The 24,984-nt window shown below is 46.4% G+C and overlaps 1 protein-coding gene across 1 annotated transcript; it reads right to left on the bottom strand.

Moving 5' to 3' along the window:
• Positions 1–2,712: 2,712 nt before the first annotated feature.
• Positions 2,713–16,362, bottom strand: LOC146341708 (serine protease 30-like). Its single transcript, XM_084805209.1, has 5 exons — positions 16,225–16,362; positions 10,706–10,871; positions 7,058–7,335; positions 5,586–5,773; positions 2,713–3,049 (listed from the first exon to the last, which is right to left on the bottom strand). Exons 3-5 carry the CDS (start codon positions 7,266–7,268, stop codon positions 2,756–2,758), a joined length of 693 nt encoding a protein of 230 aa, XP_084661335.1. The 5' UTR covers positions 7,269–7,335; positions 10,706–10,871; positions 16,225–16,362; the 3' UTR covers positions 2,713–2,755.
• Between the last annotated feature and the right edge of the window lie 8,622 nt (positions 16,363–24,984).

Genomic DNA, 24,984 nt, shown 5'->3' with positions numbered 1-24,984 from the left:
ATACAGACACACATGCACTGAACAAACGTGTGATATATTTATTTATTTGGAGCATTTTTATCCCTTCCCTCAGCCAAAATGGCACCGGGAGCAGCTTATAGTCAATCAAAAACAAGACAGTCCCTGCCCAGACACTGACAATCTATAAAGACGCGACGCAAAAGGAAACAGGGATGGGGAGAGAAGATGAGATTTTGTCGCTTCCAAGCATGATTGATCCTACCTCCCACCTTTTAGAAATTAAAACCAGAATTTTAAACTGCATGGAGTGTTTGGGTGGGCTGTTCCTTGCGCTGTGTAGCCCTGCTCTGCACCAGCATATGTCCTAGCTATCCCCACTGGCTGCACCTTTGGTAACCATGTGAGGATGCCTTCCATGTATGGACCTGTATGTGTGTGGAGTGCCTTCATGCAGCTGCTGAAGAGGCCGCCAGCATGGGCACATCCAGCATGCGCATTGGTGGCGGGGTTACCCAGTGCGACAATCTTTTGATGTGCGAGGGGCTTCAGGTGAAGCCCCTTTTCATCTTGATCCAGCCTGCCATTACTCCCCCCTTTTCCCTTGATGTCTTCATCAACTATATCCCATGGTGAGACATCAGCCTGGTTTCACAGGAAGCCTGTGATGGGTCTATTCTGGATGATCAAGTGAGCCTTGCAGCTTCCCCAACCTGGCACCCTCCATATGTTTTCCACTACAGCCCCCATCATCCCTGGTTCGTGGCCATGCTCGCTGGCCTGACAAGAGTTGCAGCCCAAAACATCTGGAGGGCCTCAAGTTGGGAAAGGCTGCTTGGGGTTCATGGCCCTCTGTCTCACGCTGGCATCGTCGGCAATCTCCATCTATGTAAGCACAGCTGCTCATCTTTGATTTTAGCCTTTGCTCAGTGGCAGACCATATTCCTGCAATGACACAGCTGTTTGTCAAATGCTCAGCCCTTTTTGTAGGAAGCCAACAGTGCCAGGAGCGCTGTCACAGACTTGAGGCACAGCTACTGCCGTGCAAGAAGAAGCGAAGATACATGCCTTTTCCAGCATTTCCTGCCCGATTTTGGTTTCATTGCAGGTCCTGCATCTGTGTGTATGTGCTAGGGTGGCCAGTCATGAATTGCCAAGGAAGGGAAAATGCATCACCAAAAAAGAAGACACTGATCTGCAGAAAATTGCATATGCTAATTTATAGGAATAGATGCAAATTTCAAAATAATTATTCGATTTAAATAGAAATACAGTACGTCTCACCAGAGTGTGAAGAACTGGGACCAGGTGACCTGTGTCCCTGCCTGTTCAGGTGCGAACTGGTGATGGGCAACTTCAAAGCCCCTGCTCTCCTTTCTTATATCTTTAAGGGCACCATCCTGCCGGCTTGGCTGTAAGCCTCCAAACTCAGAGGCTTACAGCCATCCAATGCAGAGCAGAAGGAGCGGCAGAGGGATTTTCGTCTCAGTCTTCCTCCCACTCTGCATGTTGGCTAGACAGGCTTTTCACCTGTCTAGCTGGGGCTCTGCGAAACAGGAGAGGAGGCTAGGGAGGCCTGGGGATACATCGTAAGCTGGCCTCCCCAGTCCCCTCACCTCCAAGCCCACTGGCACGCCCCCTTTCCCTCCTCTCCAAGGTCACTTTTACGAGCTTGGAGAGGCAGTCTGTGCAGCCAGCTGGGTGGGGCAGAGGTGGGGAGCTCGGATTCCAGGAATCCAAACTATCCTGTGGCCCTCCAGTCTCTGTCTAGGAGCCATAGGATTGCTCCCTAAACTGGACCTGGACAGGACAGCCTTTCAAATAGACGACTGTTCTCTGTGTGTGCTCACAAATTTCTTAAAGTTAACAAAACCTGTTAGGTGACCCAAAGGTCATTTAAGAGTTCAACCCCCTCCCATTTCTTATTCATTTTGAGTTATTTTGGCAAAGATTGGCAGGGGGGCATCATGTCAGAGAACAAAAATGACACATTAGGCCTGGACGCAATGCTGGGGTGTCTTGTAGGGGACATCCTCCTGATAGTGGGGGAACGTGGGGTGGCCTAAAGCTTATTGGGGGGGGTGTAAAGGGGCCTGTGTTTCCTTTTTCATGGCTAGGGTGGCAAGGAAAGAACACAAGTCTTTTACATTTGTGTTATTATAAAATGTATAGCCTGCCCTGCAGTTCTAGCAGAACTCCCAAGGCAGCTACAGTTATTAAAATAAAACAAGGATGGGCTGCAATGCTAAGGACACTCCCTGGGGAATAAAGTCCTATGGTATACAGAATGGGAATGAGTAAAATCTTGCCCATGGGCACAGGCACTGCAGGATTTTAGTGGGGATATAATGCTAGATTTAAGGCAGTTCTACTTGAGGCTTCTGTCCCACAGATTTACAGGGCTTCTGCTTCTGGATTCTTTGTAGGATTAAGATCAGCTGCTTTATACATGCTTTTTTCTGGGGGGTTCTTCCTTCCTCCGCCTTTTTATATGTTTCATTATGCAGCTACTAGATGGTGCTATGGTATAGTGGAATTGTGCAATTACAGGCTACAAATATAATGCCATTCAGAAAATACTGCACTTTTCTTGATCTAAGCGCGTGCACGCACGCGCGCACGCACACACACACACACACACACACACAGAGTAATGGTTGCAAAACATGGGAGAGGCCCTGGAGGAGGAGGACGTCATGTAAAGGACCACCAAACTAACACGAGTGAGCAATCATGAGCACACAGTAAAAGTCTCATGTAGAAAGGCCCTAAGTGCAGTGTGGAGCCTCCGTTTTAATTACGCTTCCAGCTGATTGTGGAATAGCACTGCTTCAAGGGCCTGAGTGTGGGAAGGACCCAAGAGAAAGAGCAGAACCAAGAGGAGAGCAGAACTGGCACTTGAGATTCGGACACCACCACTGGAGACTGCTACATGTTTTGCCACGGTGTTTTGAATCCAGTTCATGTAGGAAGTGACTCGGGTGTAGACCCCGGGTCGGTTGGGCTCGGAACAACTCAACCCGAAGCTCACCACTCCAGCCAGGAACCAAGTGCCGTTCTTCTTGCAGACCAGGGGTCCTCCAGAGTCACCCTAGAAGAAGAAAGAAGGAAATGGGGACCCTCTCATGAGAAGCCAACGGGCAGTGAAACGCAGTAAAGATTTATTACATTTAAACTGAACTCTGTGAACATGACCCATAGGCCTTTCTTCCTGACCTTGTTCCAGCTGGGAGATGGCCTCATCCGAACCCTGAGGCTCTCCCTTGCTTGAAAAGGAAAAACAATATTTTTCCCAAAAAGTACTAAGGCTGCAGTCCTGTGGTCCCTGGGAGGGTGCCCCCAGGGCGATAAGGCTTTTTAGCCATCCCCCTGCTGCATCCTTGGAAGGGGAAATCTGACCTTGGATGCCTCCTACCCACTCCCATGGAAGTCTCTGCAGCCCTTACCTCCCTGATGTCAGAAGAGGCAAAAAGTGAGCAGATCTGGGGAGGCTTTGGATCTGCAGGACCGAAAGCCCTCCCAGTCCCCAGGAGCAACCCCCAAATGGGGGAAAATCTATGCCAGCCCTGAAGCTGGTGTACATAATTTTCCTCCGATTAGTTGCAATGGGAGGGAAATAGTTTCTTTTAAAAGCCGCAGCTCCCCAGAATAGGAAATAAGGGAGTAAAATGCTTCTCTTCCCTCCCTTCTGCCCTGCTGCGGTGAGCCTGGCAGGGCTTTGGATGAGGCCGTTTGTCTGCCTTGGGATTTGCTGGCCACGCTCAGTAGGGACTGCATCTTTAGTGTTTACATATTGTTTCAGAGCAGGGATGGGGAACCTCCAGCCCACGGCCAGATGTGGGCTGCGAGTCCCCGTTCTGCCTCTGCCAATTTCCCCTCCGCTCTTCACACTGCAAATGAGGCTTTTAAAAAGCCTCCATCGGTGACCGTGGAGGCTTTTAAAAGTCTAATTAGAGTGTGGGGGCATTTGGCAGGGAATACTACTGGGGAGGGAGGGGCTAACCCCTCCCTCCCAACCCCCTCCTGAAAAATTACCCCTCCCCTGCTGCATTAAAGCTTTAAAAGAGCCTCCTCTGTTGGTGCCAATGGAAGCTTTAAAAAAAAATCACAATGGGGAAGGATTTGCAGGGGAACACTGCTGGGGAGGAAAAGGCTAACACTCCCCTCCCCAACCTTGCAACAACCTCCCCCCACATTGCCCTCCCATACTGCATTTTGGCTTCTCAAGAGCTTCCATGGCCACCGACTGAGATTTTTAAAAACCTGATTTGCAGTATGGGAGGGGTGATGTGTGAGCGTGCGTATGAGTGTGTGAGAGAATGAATAGGGTCTGGGCAATTGTGTTGGCACCACATGCCAGCAGTGGGATGGCCCCGCCCACTGCTGACATGTGACACTCCGGCATGCTCGCCCAGAACCCATGCAGCCCTCTGCTAGAAAAAGGTTTCCCACCCCTGCTTTAGAGTGATCGAAGCATTTTGCCTCCGTTATTTCAGCAGTCCTTTTAATCTTGTATCAAATTACTTTGGCGGCTGTTCTGGGGTAAGGAAAATCAGTCAGATCTTCAAAAGTGCAACTGGTTAGCAAACAAATGCCAAGAACTATAACTCAAGTCAGCGAGCCCAGCTGAACTCTAACCTGGCTTCTATTGAACCTCATGTTGTGAACTGTCACTGTAAGCTCTAATTCTGGTTAGCCTACCTTTTTGCCCGTGTAAAATGTGTAAAATAGATGCTCGGTTATTTAAAACATTACGTGTTGCATTTTTGCATTTGTGTTCCACCTAGGGCTAATATGGAAATAAAACTAAAACTGAACAATCCCATGAGTTGGCATGATTGTCCTCCATGGCTTCATTAGTAAAGAGAGAGAGAAATAACGGCAATTACAACAGCCTCGAACGCACACCAGACATGGGGCTGGAGAAACTGGCTGTGGTTACTCTTAATGTGCCCAGGGGCACTTCCTTCTGAGTTATCTGTAATTCTTGATTTCACTAGGGATGTTGCAAAATGTCTCCCAATTTGCCTCAGAATGCAAACCCAAATGACTGTCTTTCAGGAGTCACATGTCAGTGGTGGGAGGGGCCAGATCCATCCCAGTCTCTCTCACACTCTTTCGATCATCACTGTCCCACACTCTTTGCTCCATCTCTCACTTATTTTCACAACCGCAAAACAGCTCAGCGAACTGATGGATCTCTTGAATAAGTGACAGTCTACATCTGTATGTTCCAGACCAAACCCTGATACTGAAAATGGGTTCTGGTTTAGCCCTGTCGTGGCCAGCCCTACTATTTGGCAGAGTGACATGGCTGCCTCAGGTGACAGACTGGGTGAGCAGTCATCGGGTACTGGAGGACAGCATTGTGTGTACCTGCATCTCCTAGGTTAGCCTGCTGCCCTCAGGTGTCGTAGAAGACAGTGTCGCATCCCCAGGGTTGAAGTAAGAATTCATCTGCCCACCTTGTTTCTGTTCATGGAACAGAGGGACACCATCTTGCCCTTCACCTCAGGCAGCAAAATGTCTTGAAACCTTATAGTCAACCTCAGCCTGCTTACCTCCACACAACACACACACATAATATCCCTTACCTGTGATCCCCTGCTCTGATCCACAGTTCTTACCTGGCAAGAGTCCTTCTTTCCTTCTGGGTACCCAGCACAGATCATGTCATTGTAGATAAGCCTGTACCCTTCTGGCACTGTCTTGGTCTCACTGTCGGTGGTGGAGTCATTGTGGTACATTTTGTCACACTCGTCTACATCTAGGATTGGCACCTCCAGTTCCTGCAGGGTCCGAGTGAAGAAGGGGGCTGGTGCAAGAAAAGGGAGGCACTGAAACTGAGCACAGATTCGATAGCACTTAATGTGGATTGCTTATCCCCCCTGGGCCTTTAACAGTCTCAAAATGAGTGATGTCACTGAATCTCATAATTGTCTGGTTCAGAATAAAGTTTTGCCCAGCTCGTAACTCTTTGGGTGTATTCCGACTAGAGCGTCATTTCCTCAAGAACAACATAGAGTCTTGGGTCACATTAAAGGCTAGACAATTTATTATGGGGTACACTCCTGCCATATTAAATGTGTTAGTCTTTAAGGTGCCACAAGACTCTGTTCTTTTTCCTGCAGCAGGCTAACAGAGCTAGCCCTCTCAAAACTATTTTCCCCAAGAAGTTCTTAAAATAAGACGCTGCCCATTCAAGAGCTTTCCAGGAAAGCCTCCCTGTGCCTGCTCCCCCTTGCAAAAGGCCACTTGGCCCTGTCCAGGTGCCAGCCTGAGAGACTAGATATGCTAGTCCAGACTTCTCCAGCCTGGTGCCCTCCAGGTATTTTGGACTTCATTTCCCAGCAGACCCTGCCAGCATGGCCAGTAGTAGCAGGGAATGCTGGGAGTTGCAGTCCAAAACAGCTGGAGGTCACCTGGTTGGGGAAGACTTCCCTGGTTCCACCTTCTTATTTATACGTTTTTGATCCAGTTTCCAATCTCCCAAACAGATACGATTCCAAACAAAGCCTGTGCTCCCTGCTCTGTCCCACGCCTCCCACAACACTTTTTCCCAAAGCAACAACACTTCCTATAAATCAGGGATGTGGAATCTCTAGCCCATGGGCCAAATGAGGGCCACAGGGGTTCCCCATCCCGTGTGAAAGCCTTTTCTTTTTTTTGCTGTTATCTTTGATCACTGATCAAAGATAAGAGGACCTTTAAAGGCAATTAACCTTGAAGCACCCAGCAAGGAATTGAAGTTGCAAAGATTTTGAGCTGTGCCTTTTGCAGGCAGGAGAGCTGCTTACTTGTGAGTAGGCATGCTTACTTGTGAGTAGGCTTGCTTACTTGTGAGTAGTACTTGGGATACTATTTGAAAGTGCTGCTGGTTCAGTCCTGCTTACTTCTGAATATACATGCAGAAGCTTTGTCCTGCTTACTTCTGACTAGGCATAAAATCCTAGTCACTCTACCTTCACCCCTGCCCACAAATAGAATGTGGCCCCTGAGTCCTTTCCTATTTTGCAACTTGGCTGTCGAGTTGAAAACATTTCACCACCCCTGCCATAAATACATGCCTGATCTAACAAGGCCCCAGCTTCATTCTTACCATCTGGATAGAGGTTGCCCCAGCCAGTGACCCAGCATGCCATCCCTGCAGGGAAGGGCTCAGGGTCTGAAGTACTGGGCAGGCAGACAGGCAGAATGGTTCGGGAGAAATTTACTGGCTCTGCCAGCCGCACCAGTGCAATATCAGCACTGAGTCCATCTCCGGCATAATATGGGTGCACTATAATCTGTCCGACGGCTGATGAGACCATGGAGTGCGCAGGTTTGGGGAGCTCATACTCCCCCAGGTGTACTCGATACGCAGATGGATTCAGTGGCCTGTGAAGCAAAAAAAAAAAAATCAGTGGGAAGGTCTGAGTTCGAATCCATGTTGGACGTTGAAGTTCACTAGGAAACCTTTGGGGAAACACTATCTCTCAGCCTAATCTACCTCACAGGGCAGTTTTTAGGATTGGGTGGATTAATAGTTGTCAAACATTTTATACATTTATACTTAACTGATCCCAGCTAAGTTGACTCAAGTTGCATTTATTTCACTGGAGTTTAGAAATTCAGCTTAAAATTAATAAACTTGGTAATTCAGTGATAAAGTGTCCATTAGATGCATGCAGTATTAAGTACTCAAAAGAACAGAACATTTATATAGCGGTTTTAGGCTGCAATTCTATATCCACTGACCTGGGAGTAAGCCCCAGTGAACATTACTTACTTCTGAGTAATCATGCACAAGATTGCACTGTAAGAGTGCTTCAGATACATTGTCCAGCTTTGGCTACAACAATCCTGTACATTAGACAAGTTTTATTATGATCAGATAAGGCTGACAGAGTAGCTTCTTTGTCAAGTTCCCAGCTAAACTACAATTTGAACTGGAAAAGTCGTGGCTCACAGCACATGTTTGAATCATTACTCTTCATCAGGTAAGAGTAAAACAATATAATAAACACAAAAATCATGAAAAAGTTGATTAAGTTTTAAGTTGATTACATTGGCAGAAGTAACTCTGCATTTCATGTGATGTACTATAACAGTCACTGGAAAAGACCCTGATGCTGGGAAAGATTGAAGGCAAACGGAGAAGGGGACGGCAAAGGATGAGATGGCTAGATAGCATCACCGATGCAATGAATATGAACTTGAGCACACTCCGGGAGAGAGCGCAGGACAGGAAGGCCTGGCGTGCTATGGTCCATGGGGTCACGAAGAGTCGGACACAACTTAGCGACTGAGCAACAACAACTGTAACAGTAATAACAATAATGTGTATTTATATATCCCTTTGGAGTTGTTAATTGGCTCCATGACTGAGATACACAGAGATACTCTTAATCAGTCCTAGCTCCCGTTGCTCCTTAGCTGGAGAACAACATTTCAGGTTCACTGATGCTCATATCTAATCATCGTTCATAAATGTATGCCATTTTGGTACAAGCAACATGGAGTTCATCTATTGCTGAATTATGCTGAATTGCCTCCTGAATTATGCTGAATTGCCCCCTGTTGCTATCTCCCTACCTCCACCTAGTGGTGCATTATGGCTTGCAGACACTCTGAGGAGAGCAAGAGTGCCTATTATTTATTTATTTATTTTGTACCCTGCCTTTCTACCAAAAAATGGCACTCAAGGTGCCTTATAAAAACAATTAAAATTGATTAAAAGAATAAACAGTACATTAAAATATTATAAAAATATAACAATTACAGAATAGAAAAAATAGCACTCAACCCAACAGACCTACTTACAGGCCAAAGGCCTTCTTGAATAAAGCGGTCTTTGCCAGCTGGCAGAAGGACAGCAGAGAGGGGGCGAACCTAGCCTCCCTTGGGAGGGAGTTTTTCAGACTGGGAGTGGCCACTGAAAAGGCCCTCTCTCAGGTCACCACCAAATGTGTCTCTGAAAGTGGCAGTCTCGAAAGAAGGGCAGCTCCAGAAGATCTTAAGAACTGGCAGGCTTGTATGGAAGAAGACAGCCTTTCACATGGTGTGGTCCCAAGCTGTTCAGAGCATAATAGGTCATAACCAGCACTTTGAATTCTGCCTGGAAAATACCGGAAGCAAGTCAAGCTGTTTTAAACAAGGGAGTCTCGTGATCCCTGTAGCTGGCCCCGGTCAACAGTCTGGCCACTGTATTCTGGACCAACTGAAGTTTCTAAACAGTGTTCGAAGGCAGCCCCACATAGAGGGGTTGGACTCGATAGCCTTGTAGGCCCCTTCCAACCCTACTATTCTATGATTCTATGAGAGTGCATTACAGTATTCCAAACAAGATGTAACTAAGGCATGACCAGGTCAGACATCTTTAGGACCTGAGCCAGTTGGCGCACTAGCCACAGCTGTGCAAACAGACTCCTCACCACTGCTGAGCCCTGGGCATCCAGGTTCAATGCCAAGTCCAAGGGAACACCCAAGCTGTGAGCCTGAGTCTTCCAGAGGAGTGTAACCCCATCCAGCACAGGTTGAATCCCTAATCCCTGATCTGCCTTTCAACTGACCAGGGGCATCTCTGTCTTGTCTGGATTAAACTTCAATCTGTTTGCCCTCATCCAGTCCTTTACCGAGATCAGGGACCAATTTAGAACCAGAACAGCTTTCTTTGATTTAGATGGAAAGGAGTGATAGAACTGGGTGCCATTAACCTACTGGGGGCACTGAACCCCAAAACTCTGGGCAATGTCTCTCAGCAGTTTCATGTATATGTTAAATAGCATGGGGGATAAGATGGAACCCTGGGGGGGGACAGGCCAACGAGCACAGTATCAAACCAGAATCTGCCAGCACCACTTTCCAAGAACGTCCTTCCAAGAAGGACCAGAGCCACCATATAACAGTGCCTCCCAGTCCCACTTCAGACAGACACCTCAGAAGGATACCATGGTCAATGGTATCGAAAGCCATTGAAAGCTCCAGCAGAACTAACAGGGACACACTCCCCCTGTCCAGATCCTGGTGTAGATAGTCCACCAAGGTGACCAAATCAGTCTCTGTCCCATAACCAGGCCTGAAGCCAGACTGAAATGGATCTAAATAATCCATCTCCTCCAAAAATCCCTAGAGCTGAGGAACCACCACATGCTCCAGCACCTTGCCCAAGAATAGAATATTGGAGACGGGCTGGGAAATTGCCCAATGCATGACAATGGAACTATAGAAAGTTCCTCTACCCGCAGATCGCCATCATCCCACCCTACACAGAAAACCAGATCCAAAGTGTGCCCTGCGGAATGAGTGGGGCCAGATACTAATTGGGACAGACCCATGATTGCCATGGAGGCCATGAAGTCCTGCGCCACTCCTGACAAGGTGGCCTCAGCATGTATGTTGACGTTTCCTAGCACAACGAGCCACGGAGACTCCAACACCAACCCTGAGACCACCCTGGCTAGCTCAGGAAGAGAGACTGTTGCGCAGTGGGGTGGGCAGTATACCAACAGAATCCCTATAGGAACATAGGGAGCTGCTTTATACTGAGTCAGACGGTTGCTCTGTCTAGCACAATATTGTCGACACTGACTGGCAGCAGCTCTGCAGGGGTTCAGGTAAGAGTTTTTCCAGCCCTACCTGGAGATGCCAGGGATCGAAGCTGGGACCTTCTGGATGCAAAGCGTGTGTGCTCTACCACCGAGCTATGGCCCTTCCCAAGGTATACTACCTAAGGTAGTATATTTTCAACACAATTTTTGCTGCTCACCCATCAAAGCAATGAGCAGCAGTCACCACCCACTGGGATGAGATAAGGCTTCCACCACACAAGTGCAATCTGTTTTCTCGTATGCTGACTTGCCACGGCCATTCCCCTTCGTCGGCCTTCTGCCCCCCAACGATTCGAGAGGAGTGCACTTTGGGTCGGCCACAGGCTGCAGAAGAACCAGAAGAGACGTAAGACATGGGCAAAAGCAGGGGTAGGTTGATGAACATCAGTATATAGGTGTTCATTACCATTCCACAGCAAATGCAAACCACACAGAGGTAGGTTTGCACAAGCGACCACTCTGTTGTGGGATATATTGCACACATTCAGAATGTTGTTGTAGATGTTTCTGTGGGACTGCAAAGGGGAGGAAGATTACAAATTAGCACAGAATACTTAGTCCACTGATGGATGACTTAGATAGAATGCAAAAAATGCAATCTGCGTATTTAAAAATTTAGTCAGCATAACAGATTTTAAATTTGGATTCTGATATGTTCAGGGCCACCCAGAGGAATCTGGGGGCCTGGGACAATGGAATTTTCAGGGGGGGCCTGTCACACACAAACATTACAATCGTTTTGAAATTATGTATAATTGAAAGACTATAAATCCCATTAAAAAGTTCCAGGTTCTTGAATAATTATAGTATACATATAATACCTACATAATTAAAATGTAAATATAAAAATATTTGTACCTAATAAATAATTATTCGTACATTTAATCTTTCTTCAATAGGTAATTAAAAATATTTCAGATCTAATGTTAAAGTGAGTTTGCAGAGCAGAGTCCCCTCCATTACTGGGCTGAGTATTTTCATGTTTAAATATATGTTGTTTATCTCTTACAAACTGACCATTTTTAAGGGAAATTTTTGGTGATTTTTTTTTTAAAATGTACTATTTTTCATTTAGTTAAAATTGCTGGGAGAAAAGGTATATGGCCTCCTCCTCCCCTTACCGCCACCCCTATCCTCCATTCACTGCTCCTAGAAGAACTATGCACACAGAGCTTTCAGATGCATAGTAACCACTGCCTGGGAAGTATTCCAGAACCAAGTTCTGAGGTGCTTCCTCAACTTGTTTTTGTCAGAAGCCTGGAACAGAATGCAATATTAATACAAAATATTAATACAAAACAACATGAGCTGATAGTTCATACTATGCCCTGTACCACTGTAATGCTATGCACAGTCAAGAGTGCAAGAGCCAGTACACCAATTGTGGCTTCAAAGTGAAAATGCATACGATTGAAAGAAGGCCTACAAGGTACACCACATAACCAGCCAATGTGGAGTAAGGATTATGACCAGAAGTTCTGTTATAATGGGTGACCTTTATAGGAAGAAATGATTGAAATGTTGCCCTTGAATATTTGGTATAGATAATCACAAGCTTTTTTTAAAGTGTGGCCCAGCAAGCAGGAAAAGGAGGAATTTAATCAGGAATATGTGTTCTAAGGCAACTTATCAATGATTGGAAGAAATGGGGGGACCCCATTTGACACACAGGGAAACTGAGGCAGCAGGCAATTGAAATCAATGCTGAGTATGGGTTACATAACCACAGGGTTTAAAACAATATTTTTGACCAGCAAATAGAAAACAGGAGAAATTTAGCCAGAAATGTGTGTTCTAAGGTGTGTTACTTTCCACCACCAAACGAAGGAAAGGGTAAAAACAGACTGAGAAGCATTGTACATCACCACAAAATGGAGGCCAATTAATTACTTAAGACAGGTATAACGGAAGACAAAAAAGGACCCAATTTAAAACCAGTGCAGACCACCCCAGCCCAGCCCCACCTCAATTTATCCAGAATAGCAACACAGAGAAAGCAATTTCTAGCAGAAGCCATTTAATGATTTTTTTTCCAGGCGGGAGCGGGAGAGGGGGGAGAGATGGTGTAAACAAGATGGGAACAAAGATTTTTGTTGCATTTTACAACCCAGCACCACCTATGAATTTCTCTAGACACCTAAAACAGAGACTGGAAAGATTTTTAAATGAAGGACATAATGTTATAAATATGAAAAAAATAAATACTGATGGTCTGGTCTGGTGTGGTCTCCCCCCTCCCTCCCTCCCTCCCTCCCCCCCCCCCCCGCTTCTACACATGAAGTAGGGTAGAGTGGAAATAAAGCAGATACTGAGCCTGTCACTCCACCCACTCCATTCAACTGGGCTTGGACCACCCAACATACCCACAAGTCGCTCTGATTGGCCACTGACTGGCCAGCCAGCCACCTACTCCATTTACTGGCCAGTCAATCAGCCAGACTTCTTGCTCTGTGCAACGCTCCTGCCCCACATCTCCCAAAAGTACCCCTCCCTTGTGGAGGGAAGGGGTCATCTTTCATTGGCCAGCTCAGGCTGTTAGCCTGAGCTGACCCTATTTTTTGTGGTGATTCCCGTCTCAATTAGGGGGGGCTGGCACTGGGCACCAGGCAGACTCTAAAGTCTTTCCAGTCCAGGGAAAGGCCTTGGAGCAGCAGGAACATTCTAAGCATGTGTGAACATGTTTTTTGAAATTTAAAAAAATGCTCTCCTTGCCTTGGCTCATGTGAATGGCTTGCATTTTATTAAAATAAAATAATGCTTGCCTACCCCCATCCCACCCCGCTGTGTGGGGCCCAGGGCAAACTGCCCCCTTTGCCCCCCCCCCCGAGCGGGCCTGGATATGTTCACTTTAAATTACTTTTTTAAAAAAAAAAAAGTTGTTTGCAAAGTAAAATCTATCATAATGACATTCACCACAACAACTGGGATAATTGGAATGGGAGAATAAATAGAATAGAAGGATAAAGAGAGAAATGGATGGATGGTGTTAGGGAGAGAGAGCTAAGCAGTCATGGGAAAACTGAACGTGTATGGGAAATAATGAGTGAATTAACAAACAAGGAAACTAGATAATTAGACAGAGAAATGTGGTAGAAGAATGTGTACGTTGTGGAAGGTTCGATGATGCGTTGAATAAATGACCATACATTCTATTATTATGTATACAGTGCGCTGGGAACCACTTTTTGATCATTGTTTCTCTGCATCAGGTACAAATAACATTGGTATGTGGACAGGTGTTTTCAGTTGCTGCTGCATACCTGTGGAATTATCTTCCACTGGGGTCTCACGAAAACCAGGGTCTAAACATCTCCAGAGATTATTTTTTAAGGCATTCTTGGTCTGTTTGGCGAAGTTGTTCATGGTTTTCAATTTTCTACTCAAATGTTTACTCATTCTATTTATTCTCCCTTTCTAATTATGCCAGTTGTTGTGGTGTATGTCATTATGATTGATATTATGATTGATTTTACTTTGCAAACAAGTTCTTTTTCTAAATCAAATTTAAAGTGAACATATCAGAACCTAAGGTCACAAGCCAATGGGGATAGTTGGCCACCTCCGAACTCGGAGGCGACTGACTATCCAATGCTGGGCGGGCGGAGTTTGGAGAGGATCTGTGGAGCCGGTGACGAAGCGCGCTGTCTATGAGGCAGCAGGGGAGGGGAGGAGTCGGTTTTCTGGAACTGACCTTGGAGCACTGGCTCCAAGCTCAGTTCCCAGAAAACGAAAAATCCTATGGCCGTCTAGCACTGTCTAATGGCCATAGGATTGTTCCCTAAATTTTAGCTCTGTTATTCTGACTACATTTTGAAACAGACAGCTAGATTGCGTTTTTCACATTCTATCTAAGTAATCTATCAATGGACAAGAATTCTGTGCTAATTTGTAATCTCCCTCCCCTTTGCAGTCCTGCAGAAACTTCTACAATAACAACAATAATTCTGAATGACACCTTCCATTAGTGTAAACGCCAGGGTGGTTCATAACTGGAAATAGTTAAATCAAAGCAAATTATACATCACGTGACTATTGTGGGCAGAAAGGGAGAGAGAGAGAGAGATTATGAGATTATGTGGGTGGATGGGTGTGGATCAAATGACAACGAAGTGGTGGGTGGATAGACCGAACTGTATGCTAAATATTAGGCTGTATAGAAAGATAAATAAGAGACTTATATTCGACTAGTTTTTATGAACAAAGAGAGTTCTGGAGAATGATGGGGTACTCCTGCTCATAGGTATTTTGGCCTCAGGTATGCTCAGTCAGTACATCTGAGGCCTATCCGTTACATAGCATCCACACACAAGCCATCCTGATTTCTCTCCTATGGCAGATGTGGGGGCAGTGACAGACTGTGGGCCTCCATATAGGGAAATCAGCTGTATGTGGGTGAGAAAAACCCCACAGCACACTTCGAGTCTTTTCTCTGGTGTACGCTCTTCCTTCCGACGTTTCTGGCTTTGCACTATAATGATGCACATGCAAATATGCCCTTCTTCAAACTGGAGAAGCTGTGTTCATTATTAATTTATTCAGGGTGCAATCCTATGGGGATAGGCAGCCATCTCCAAACTCAGAGGCGACCGACTATCCAATGCAGGGAGGGCAGAGCGCGGAGGGGATCTTTTCCTCTGCACTCCAGCTGCCCTGCATTAGCGGCTAGATGGCCGATTTCAGCTGTCTAGCCGGAGCGGGTCAGAGCAGGGGGAGGCCAGACTGCACATACGAAGCGTTGTAACGACGCTTCCGCTGTCTCTGCCCCCAGGTACACCCTCCTTTTCCCCATTCCACACTGCTCTTACAAGCACGGAGCCAGGGACGAACCATGCCTCTTATGAGGCTGCAGGGGTGGGGAGGTGGTTTTCTGGGAACCGACCTCAGAGCGCTGGCTCTGAGGTCGGTTCCTGAAAACCAGATAATCCTATGGCCATCTAGCCGCTGTCTAGCAACCATGGGATTACACCCTTAAAGTATTTTTATGCAGCTCCACAGCTCCAATAAGTAAAATTAGACAGTCCCTGCCTGCAGGCTTACTATCTGAAAAGACACAACAGGAAGGAAAAAGGAAAATAAATATATTTTCAGCAGGACTGATGGAATGGCCCTGCTTTGCCTCTCATCTCCTTGGAAGGAGCAGTACAAATGGCGCAGGCCCTGATGTTTCCTTGGCCTGCCCCTGCCTCCCTTGCTCCTCCATCTTCCTCACAGGGCATTTGATGTCAGGTAGCCCTATGGGGGTGAGGAATGTTGCACTAGCTGGACCACCACTGGTTTCTCTTAAGAGAAGAAAGAGAGAATCTGAGAAAGAGAGGGGGGACTCGGAAAGTAAGATATGTAGGGATATCCCTGTCAATCAAGGAAGTTTTGTATGTATATATGTGTGTGTATATACATATATGCACACAGCAGCATTAGTGAGCATTGTGCACTAGAAGAGGACAGGTCCCTGTCCCAAGGAGTTTACAATCTAAAATTCAGCACAGGGGAGATAACATAAGAAGTGAAGGGAACTGGAGGCAGAGTAAATAGGGAAGGAATAAATGGTTGTTTCAGTTGCACGTGATTAGTCTTCGATACAGGCCAAGTAACTTTTCTATCTCCCCATCCCGCAACCCAGAGTCTGTTCCCATTCCTCATTAAGTCTGGGTGCCTCTTGCAAGGTGTGTTTTCTTACCTTTTTGAGCAGAAGTATTTTCAGCACCTGTAAACAGAAAAACAATATGGAGTCAGAAGGACAGAACAGGGGACTGTGAGCATTAGAAGACAGAGGTCTATCAGTATGGCTTTGCACTGGTCCTGACTCACCAAGCACATTCTATAATGACACAGGTACTTCAAAAACCTGGGCTGGATCTACATGGCAACTGAATGTGAAGTGCTTTCACGTTTAATACGGATTTTCATGAAATTGGCTTTGGTCGATCAGGGGCACCTGAAGCAAAAAATGCGGAGTACACACTACCTTAAAACCCGCGTTTCACAGGTCAAACTGCAGTTTAATCCGCCTTACTTTGCAGTTGGAGGGGGGAGTCCCGCCAGTAGAAGCGAACGTCATCAACCCCACAGATGCTGCTCAGCCAGCGAGAGAGGCTTGCTCCCGCCCCTCTCCGTGCTCCACTGCTCAGGGAAGTTTAGTAGAAGAGATGAATAATGTGGGATAGTTTACCCTACACCTCTCCCCTTGCATCCACCGACCGCAAACCAGCAATACTGAAGACTTGGGACAGACCAAAGGGTGGGCAGACAAGAGGCACCTAGGTCCTGCATGGAGGTAAAGGGCTGTAATCTAGGACTCTTGAGTCAGCAGCGGGGACTACTGCTGCTGCCGCCGCCTTCACTTCCCTGACCAGATCTAAGCTTCCTTCCCCCCCCCCCCAAACATGCAGGATACATGCCCACATACAGGGGACTATTCTGAAGGGAAGACATGAATGAATCAGAGGCTGCTGTTTGTGAATGGGAAAAGCAAACTGCTGCAATACTCTGAAGGGGTGACCCAGCGCAGTTCCGTGATCGGGGAGGCTTGTTCCCAGCCCTGTCCATGCTCCCTTGCTGTACCGGCCACCTTTTCTCCTTCTCCTCTATGTATTCCTTCGTTGTATTGTGTGAATATAAAGTTGTAGGTGTATCGTGCAACTTCAAAGTTACAGGTGTATCACGACTGTGAAATACCGCACCTGGCCGCCCTTTCTCATCCCCTCTTTGTATTCCTTAGTTGTAGAAGTATTGTGCGAGTGTGAAATTGTAGGTGTATCACAGTAACGCGACCACGAAATAGCGGCTGCAGGCTCCTGCTACTGGCTGCCCTTTCTCCTTCTGCTCTGTATATTCTTTATTGTGCACTTCATATAAACGGGCTACTCCACTATTGTGAATGAAACAGAGCTACTGCTATTATGAATGGGAAAAGGAGGCTACTTATTGTGAAAGCAGCCCTACTGCAAATGGGGAAAAAAGAGGGAATGGGGGTCAAGGGGTGGCCCCACCCTTTGACCACATCACTGGTCAAAGCCAGTGACCACAGCCAGGTCACAGAGGCATACCCGGGATTTAATGCTGGGGCGGGGGGGGGGGGATGGAGCACACTGCTGTGGAACCACTCCAAAGCCACATTTAAGAAAAACACTAGAGTAAAAGGACTTTCCGAAAATGTGGCTTTTCAAGAGGGAAGCTGCTGATTGGCTTCAGATTGGCGGCAACATCATGTGTTGCAAAAGACCTCAAACTGCTCTCCCACTACTCTATCTTGCTTGTATAGATTGGCTCCAGGTCAGTGGTGAAAAGCAGCTGAGTCCGGGGTATGGCATGTTAAGCTGGGCCAGTAAAAGCCACAGAGGAATGCCAAAAGGAAACTTTTTGTCTAGCACTGTGATGAGATCTGCCTCTGACGTGTGATAAGCAGCAGTCCTAATCTCTCTAGCATTGCATTGCAGAAATGGGAACAGAGAAGTAAGCCAAACCTCCCATGGGGCCTACAGAGGCTAAGACAGTTTCAGTTCAGCTGAGAGTTTGCCGCGAAGCTAATTGTACAAGACAAGAAAATCCCGAATTGTTGCGTATTTAATTGCTGGGAGGGGAGATCTTCCCACATTCCAAAGTCCACAGTCTTCTGCACAGATGCATGCATGCAGAGAATCAGGATTACTAATGTGTTCTGGTGTATGGTGTGGGAGGCAGAAATAAAACAGGTGATTTCCCCCCTCCCCCACCATGCCATTTCCAAACCAGGGAAAAAAGTTACACCTGTTGAACATTTGCCAAGTGCGTAAAATGGCACAGTAGCCCTGGCAGGGGCATAAAGCAGTATCTAAATCTAAGAATTCGCTTTTAAATCTGCAGTTGGTATGGGTATTATATTGGATGTGTTTGTTTTTGTTATCATGTATATTGCCCTGGGATCTTGATGAAGGGTGGTTTATAAATTTGAGAAAGAAAGAATCAAGAAAGAATATTATTTAGACATCCTGGTTCTAAGACCTCCATGTGCTAATCCATTAGAACAGGGGGTAGGCAAACTGGTGCTCTCCCAGTATTTTGTACAACTCACACAAATCCCAGCCAACATGGCCAATGGTCAGGGATTATGGGAGTTGTAATTCCAACTGGAGGGTACCAGGTTGCCTACCTTTGCACTAGAATAATTTCCACCCATACCCCACCTTCCCCAGGTTGAGTGCACACAACACGCTAACCCACCCTTAGTGGTTGAGTGTGGGTTGTTGTTGAACTGCAGGGTTGTTGAACCGTGGGTTATCCCGCTGTCTGAATGCAACACATTTTCTGCAAGGCGAGTTATCATCTTATCTGAACACAATGTATTTCGTGCAGGGTGGCTTGTTAACCATGCAATGTGGCTTGTTAACCACCCTGAACGACCCAACAAGAAACCATGGGTTCTCAAGGTGGCTTGTTTGAGAAAAATAACCTACACCGCATGGTTAACAAGCCACCCTGCAGAAAATGTGCTGCATTCAGGCAACACAATAAACCACCCTGCAGAAAACGCATTGCGTTCAGACAGCATGATAACCCACAGTTCAACAACAACCCATACTCAACTACTGAATGTGGGTTAGCGTGTTGTGTGAACCCAGCCACAGAGTCCTGGTTCCTAACACCTCTTGCTTTAACAGACACACACACACACACACCCCTGAGAACTCAGGGCTCCCCGGGCCTTAGGACCACTGCTATGGAATTGCCCTCTCAAAGAATCCTTGCTCCCACATCCTCCCACCCATTAGACCTCTCCTCCCCAGAGAACCCAGGAGTCCTGAATCTTTCTTTTCCAAGGCAGGATTTGGTGGCCCAGGTGGGACACAGAACAAACCTATCTTCTACCATCTCTGGGGCATAAGTCCAAGGATTGTTCCCACATCCTTAGGTCACACACACACACGCATACACACACACTGCCACTCACCTCTCAGCAAAAGGAGTAACAGCACAATCTGGGAGCAGCAGAGACTCTGCATGGTCCAAGATCAGCCGGCTCTGATGCCAAGCAGGGAAGGAGAGAGGACAGAATGCCGGGGCTGGGATGCTGAGGCCAGGCACCTTCTGACTGGATTGGTGCACTGCAAAAGGAGTAGCTTCTTGGCGTGGCTGTGTACCAGGGAGGCTGCCAAAAAGCTAAACCTGAGCTCCTGAGTATTGTCCTCCACACTCCACCCGCATTTACCTGGTGGGGCCAGCTCAGCTGCCTACTCACCGGGAAGCCAAGCTGTTCCAACCATACCTATCTCCACCTCCATCGCTGCATGGGGAGAAGACACTAGTGGCTTTAGGGCAATATGAAAAGTAGGCAGTGTGTGTGCGCGGGGGGGGGGGGGAGGGAGAGAGGGAGAGAGAGAGAGAGAAGTGCCAGTAGCAAAGGAGGACAGTTATGGAGAACAGAACATTTCAGCTTCTGCAGGTTTTCATTTAGGAGAGAAAGAGAAGAAGCTGCGCTCCCTGATATCCCCTTTCAAGAACTGCACTGGATACTCATTTGTTTCTGAGCATAATTCACAATGCTGCTACCTGACCTTTTCGAGCTTTTAATTGGCTTGGAAACAGGGTACCAGAACTGCCTGCTCCACCAATCGGTCCTTTTCTTTAGTTCAGTTAGATGTTAAGGAATTGTACCGCAGTGCTTTACGTCTTCTAAGAGCCAAACTACAGGTTATGCTAATCGTGTCGTGTGTAGCTGAGGCTTGCCTTTTGTTTTACTCTAGTGTAAGTGCACGGGCCCCAATTTGGATTGGGACCAATGCACTCAGGGAGGGGAGGATTAAACCTTATACGTGTGCGCGCGCGCACATACACACACACACACAGTTTGCTTCCTGAAATCTACACACACAGACACCCATGGGGAAGGGAGGTTAACAAAAGGGGGGAAGTCTCTGTTGGTGTCCACATAATGTGTAGTTTGGCTCTTAGTATCATTGTAAGGAGGGAAAATGGGGACAAAACTGGAATCCGTTGGCTCTGCCTACCATTGCCTCTGGCTCTGCCTACCACTGGCTCCAGCTCCTCCTGCCTTTGCCACCCTGCTCTCTGCCGAACCAGCCACAGTGGGCACCAGCCGCCACTGTGTCTGTCTGTCCAAATCTTCTCAAGAAGCCCTGCTCCCTTTCTGAGGTGAGGTGGGTGGCAAACAGTGCCCTTTTGGTCATGCCACCTCACCTTTGGAACTCCTCCTCCCCCATCCATCTGCCAGGATCCTTCTCTGTCAATTTTTAGGAAGAAGTTGAATGCAATGCTTTTTCTTCAGCTTTTCAAATAAGGCCTGTTGCTGCTGCGGGTGCATTTATTGCATCCTTCTCTAACCTGGTGTCCTCCAGATGTGTTAGACTATAACTCCCAGCAAGTCCCCCAGCCAGCTAGTTGACTGTTTTGTTTATTGTAGGTTTTATCTACATTTCTGTGTGGTGTCATAGCCCACCATCTTATGTTCTTTGTATTTTTATCTTCCTTTGGGAATCTTGGCAATTAAGAGGCAGGATAGAAATGTTTTATAAAAATAATAAATGAAGACAACTGTGAAAAGGGCCAGAGACCCATCGTCCTTTGCATCTAGTCACTTTCTCAGCTGACGTATTCAGTCCAGAGATAAAATGGGCAGAGATGGAGTTCCACCAAAACCTTATAGACTTCCCATAAACCAGTTCAGCCACATTCATTAATGAGTAGCACTGCGGAAGTAGTTCTGGGCGGGGAAACACATCATCCGGGGATTCTTCCAGATGAGGCTTTTATCACATAATTGCTCGGCGTCATTCACAGAATTTTACGGAGGGGGGGATTACATTGTTGTCTCCATCTTGTAACCTTCCCATGTTTTCCCACCACTTCTACCCATCTTTTTTTGCACCACAGGAAATCCCTTATGGAGCAAAAGATGGAATTGCTGCACAGTGTCTTTTGACTGACAGCACTAGGAGCCCTCCATTTAGAAGCACCCCAGTTTCATTACTGAGTGCAAACCTCCTTGGAGGACTGCTTTGATACACAGTAGCCATGGGAAAATCCTGCATGGTCCAACTCCCAACCAGGGGCAGTCTAACTTCTGCAGAAGTACCTCAAGAAGTACATCAAGTACATTGGGTATAATCTGTAGGAACACTAACAGAGCAAATCTGAGAGATGTGTCCCAGGCAAAATATTAAAGAAGAAGGAGAAGGAGGACTGAAATTTGCCAGGATGTCTTAATCGGAACAGATGCTCCTTAACCTCCTATGCAAAAGATTGTCCTGTGGTTGTTCAGTGTTGAGGGAAAGGGATTCTTGGCCACGCACAGTAATACTCTCTCCTTTATGAGACGAAGCATTATGGCTAAGTATGCATCCCATGTGCCATGGAGTCCCCTGGCTCAAATCTCACCTTGGTCACAAACTCACTAGATGGCCTTTCACAAGCTGTTATTCTTGCAGCCTCATTGTCACACACACACACACACACACACACACACACTGCAATATGGTGGCAATAATGGCAGCCTACCTTGTTGAGGTGTTGTAAAAAGGAATATAATAATACATTTGAAAGGTTTTGAGCACGCTAAAGCATACTTTAAAAGCCAAGTATTATGCTCTAGAACAGGAATGGGCAGACCTCAGGCTTGCAGGATCTGTTCTATGTTACAAGGCCCACAAAATGGAGTCAGGTGCAAAACAGTGGCTCAGGTAGATAGGAACTGAGTGCCTCTGAGCATCTACTCAGCCCAGTAATTTGTTTTTCAGTACTAGAACTGAGCTCACGGTCCTTTTACATACACACAAATTCACTCCAGGCCCCTACCCAACCTTTCTTCATTTCTCCTGCCTAATTTGGGGGATGTGGGTGCTTTTTGTTGTTGCTATTCTTAAACAATTGGAAATCAGAAATTGTTGCCAATCACCTGCATATCACCCAGAACTCTCCCTTCTGTCCGCTTCTGCTCTAGAATTTGAATCTTGGCTGCTCGTTCACAGAATCTGGGCTCTGGTCTGTCTCTTATTTAGGCCAGCAAAGCACAGCTACTATGCATCAAAATCCAATCGCTGATGACACTGTAACTCCCCCAGTTTCTCCTACAGTGTAAACTCAGCTTCCTTCCTGGCTTCTCTGGTTTTCTGATCTGCCCTCCAGCTCCACTCACCTCCCATGGGAGCAACCGTGAACCTGGGCACTGGAAGAGCCGGTTTCCCTTACATCGTGCTGGCAAACAGCATTGTAACTGAGATGTCAGCATACGCTGCAAGCCAGGTGAATCACACCAGCACACTTCCAGAAGCTGTCAGTGTACATTTCTCATGTACATTTTCTAAGAAGGGCATTCCATTTTAAAATGCACCATTCTCCAACTATAATGCATTGCTTGAATATACTTTCTATCCATTACAATTTCATAAGCAGCTTTACCCACGGGTGACATTTAGGGAATGCCCCTCCCCAAGTCCCCACCTGAGGGTCCACCATGTTTCAGGCTGTATGCAGGAGATACCAAAGGTTTACCTATATCTCTGACCAGCTCACTGAGCCCACAGAGTGACAAAGTTCCAAGGGGCAGCCATGTTCAACTGTTGTAGCAATAAACAAACAGGGCTGGTTTTTTATTTTGTTTTGCTTGGCGGGGGGGTTCATTTTTCAATACGAAATTGTTGCAGAATTTAAGTTTCCTGCTTCTCCCCTCTCCGTCACTGACCAGAGATGGTAGTTCGAGCAGATGTTTTATTCAAAGCAAACACCAAGGTGTGGTACAATCAAGAATGGCTCAAGACTGGACCCTGAACAATTAGCTTACACAAAGTTTTATATACACATGAAAAAAAATCCATGGACAGGGCATTCTTCTTTAATATGATTGGTCTTCAAGATTGAAACATGTCAGAAGCATCAGTTAGCCTTCCCCCTTGGGGTGCTAACAGTCAACTTATTTTTACATTGCAATATAATGAAAAATTGAACTTATAGAAATTGTTTTTCAGCCAGAAGAGACACACTCAGCCACAGATTTATTTTAGACAACTTGTGGTTGCAGTTGTCTGCTTTCAGTTACCTTTAGTCATTTCAACCATTAAAGAAAGTGTAAAAGGTTAAGCAGCTTTAGTTCACTGTTAAGACACAATCAGCTGAAATGACAGAACAAAATGGAGGCACAGAGGCTAAGAGATTTCTGTCACAATACAAACAGTAAACTCTCCCTGCCCTCCTGCCCCCATTCCATCCCATTTAGGTTCCCTCCTACCTTCTTCATACCATCTTGTACTTAAAGAGTAAATGTTCCATGTGTTTATTTTATATCTCTGTGTAACAAAGCTGTTTTTAAAAGTGCAAGCAGACACAAAATGAGTAACCCTGTGAGTCCCCTGGACTGCAAGGAGGTCAAATCAGTCCATCCTAAAGGAAATCAACCCTGACTGCTCATTGGAAGGACAGATACTGAAGCTGAAGCTCCAATATTTTGGCCACCTAATGCGAAGAGAAAACTCTCTGGAAAAGACCCTGATGCTGGGAAAGACTGAAGGCAAAAGGAGAAGGGGACGGCAGAGGATGAGATGGCTAGATAGCATCACCGATGCAATGAATATGAACTTGAGCAAACTCTGGGAGAGAGCGCAGGACAGGAAGGCCTGGCGTGCTCTGGTCCATGGGGTCACGAAGACACGACTGAACAACAACAACAACAACAACAACAACCCTGTGAGTGTAGCCCACTGCTGGAATGTCTACAGTTCAACCCCTTTTTGACCCTGAGGGCTCTGACAGGAGAGAGAGGTTCTGTGGAGACTGTGACAAGAAGAAAGGAGGCACAGATCTGGAAAAGAGCTTCTGAGGAAACTCTGAAGGCCAAAAAAAAAAGAGATCTTCAAGAGGCTGGGAACAGAAAAGAAAGCAGAAGCATTCTGACACACACAGCTGCTAGTCACTTGATGCTTGACAAACTGTCAGTAACTGAGGACTATAGTTATTTCTGAGTCCTGGACTGCACACTTAGAGGCAGGTTGTAAGAAATCACCTACCTCTGTGGACTGTATGACTGTTGGATTCCCTCCATTTTATTCTTTAGTGGTTTACTTTAAATTGTTTATTTATCAATTTAAATGTTGTTTTGCTTCCTCCATCCTTTTCCCCTGCCCTGTTAAATGAATTCAATAAAACAAAAACATTTTGGTTTAACATATGCTAAGGGCTTTCCATGTTCACTCAAAGCTCCAAAATGCCAAGGAAATTATGGCTGTTAAGGGCCATGCCCTTAATAGATGTGTTAATGAGGCAATATGCATATGGTACAGTATCCTCAGCTGTGGTTGGTTCCAGGTTCACTACCCCCTTGCAGCTGGGTGACTATCCATGGCAGAAGTGGTGGTCCTCAATCCCAGATGTATCTATTTGCTGGAATAGGCACATGGAGTCTACGCAACTGAAGCTCTCATGAATCTAAAGCTACCATTCTACATTACAAGTA

Source organism: Heloderma suspectum, chromosome 6, assembly GCF_057233095.1.
Source record: "Heloderma suspectum isolate Gila_16-S chromosome 6, 16-S_ref, whole genome shotgun sequence".
Classification (NCBI taxonomy): domain Eukaryota; kingdom Metazoa; phylum Chordata; class Lepidosauria; order Squamata; family Helodermatidae; genus Heloderma; species Heloderma suspectum.
Note: the sequence above shows the minus strand (reverse complement) of the source record. Positions and strands in the feature narration are given on the sequence as shown.

Coding starts and splice junctions, on each gene's coding strand:
- LOC146341708 (XM_084805209.1), bottom strand. CDS start 7,268: ATGGTCTCATCAGCCGTCGGACAGATTATAGTGCACCCATATTATGCC. Junction 5,774..7,057: donor GGGCAACCTCTATCCAGATG/GTAAGAATGAAG, acceptor TTCTTGCACCAG/CCCCCTTCTTCACTCGGACC. Junction 3,050..5,585: donor GAAAGAAGGACTCTTGCCAG/GTAAGAACTGTG, acceptor TTCTTCTTCTAG/GGTGACTCTGGAGGACCCCT.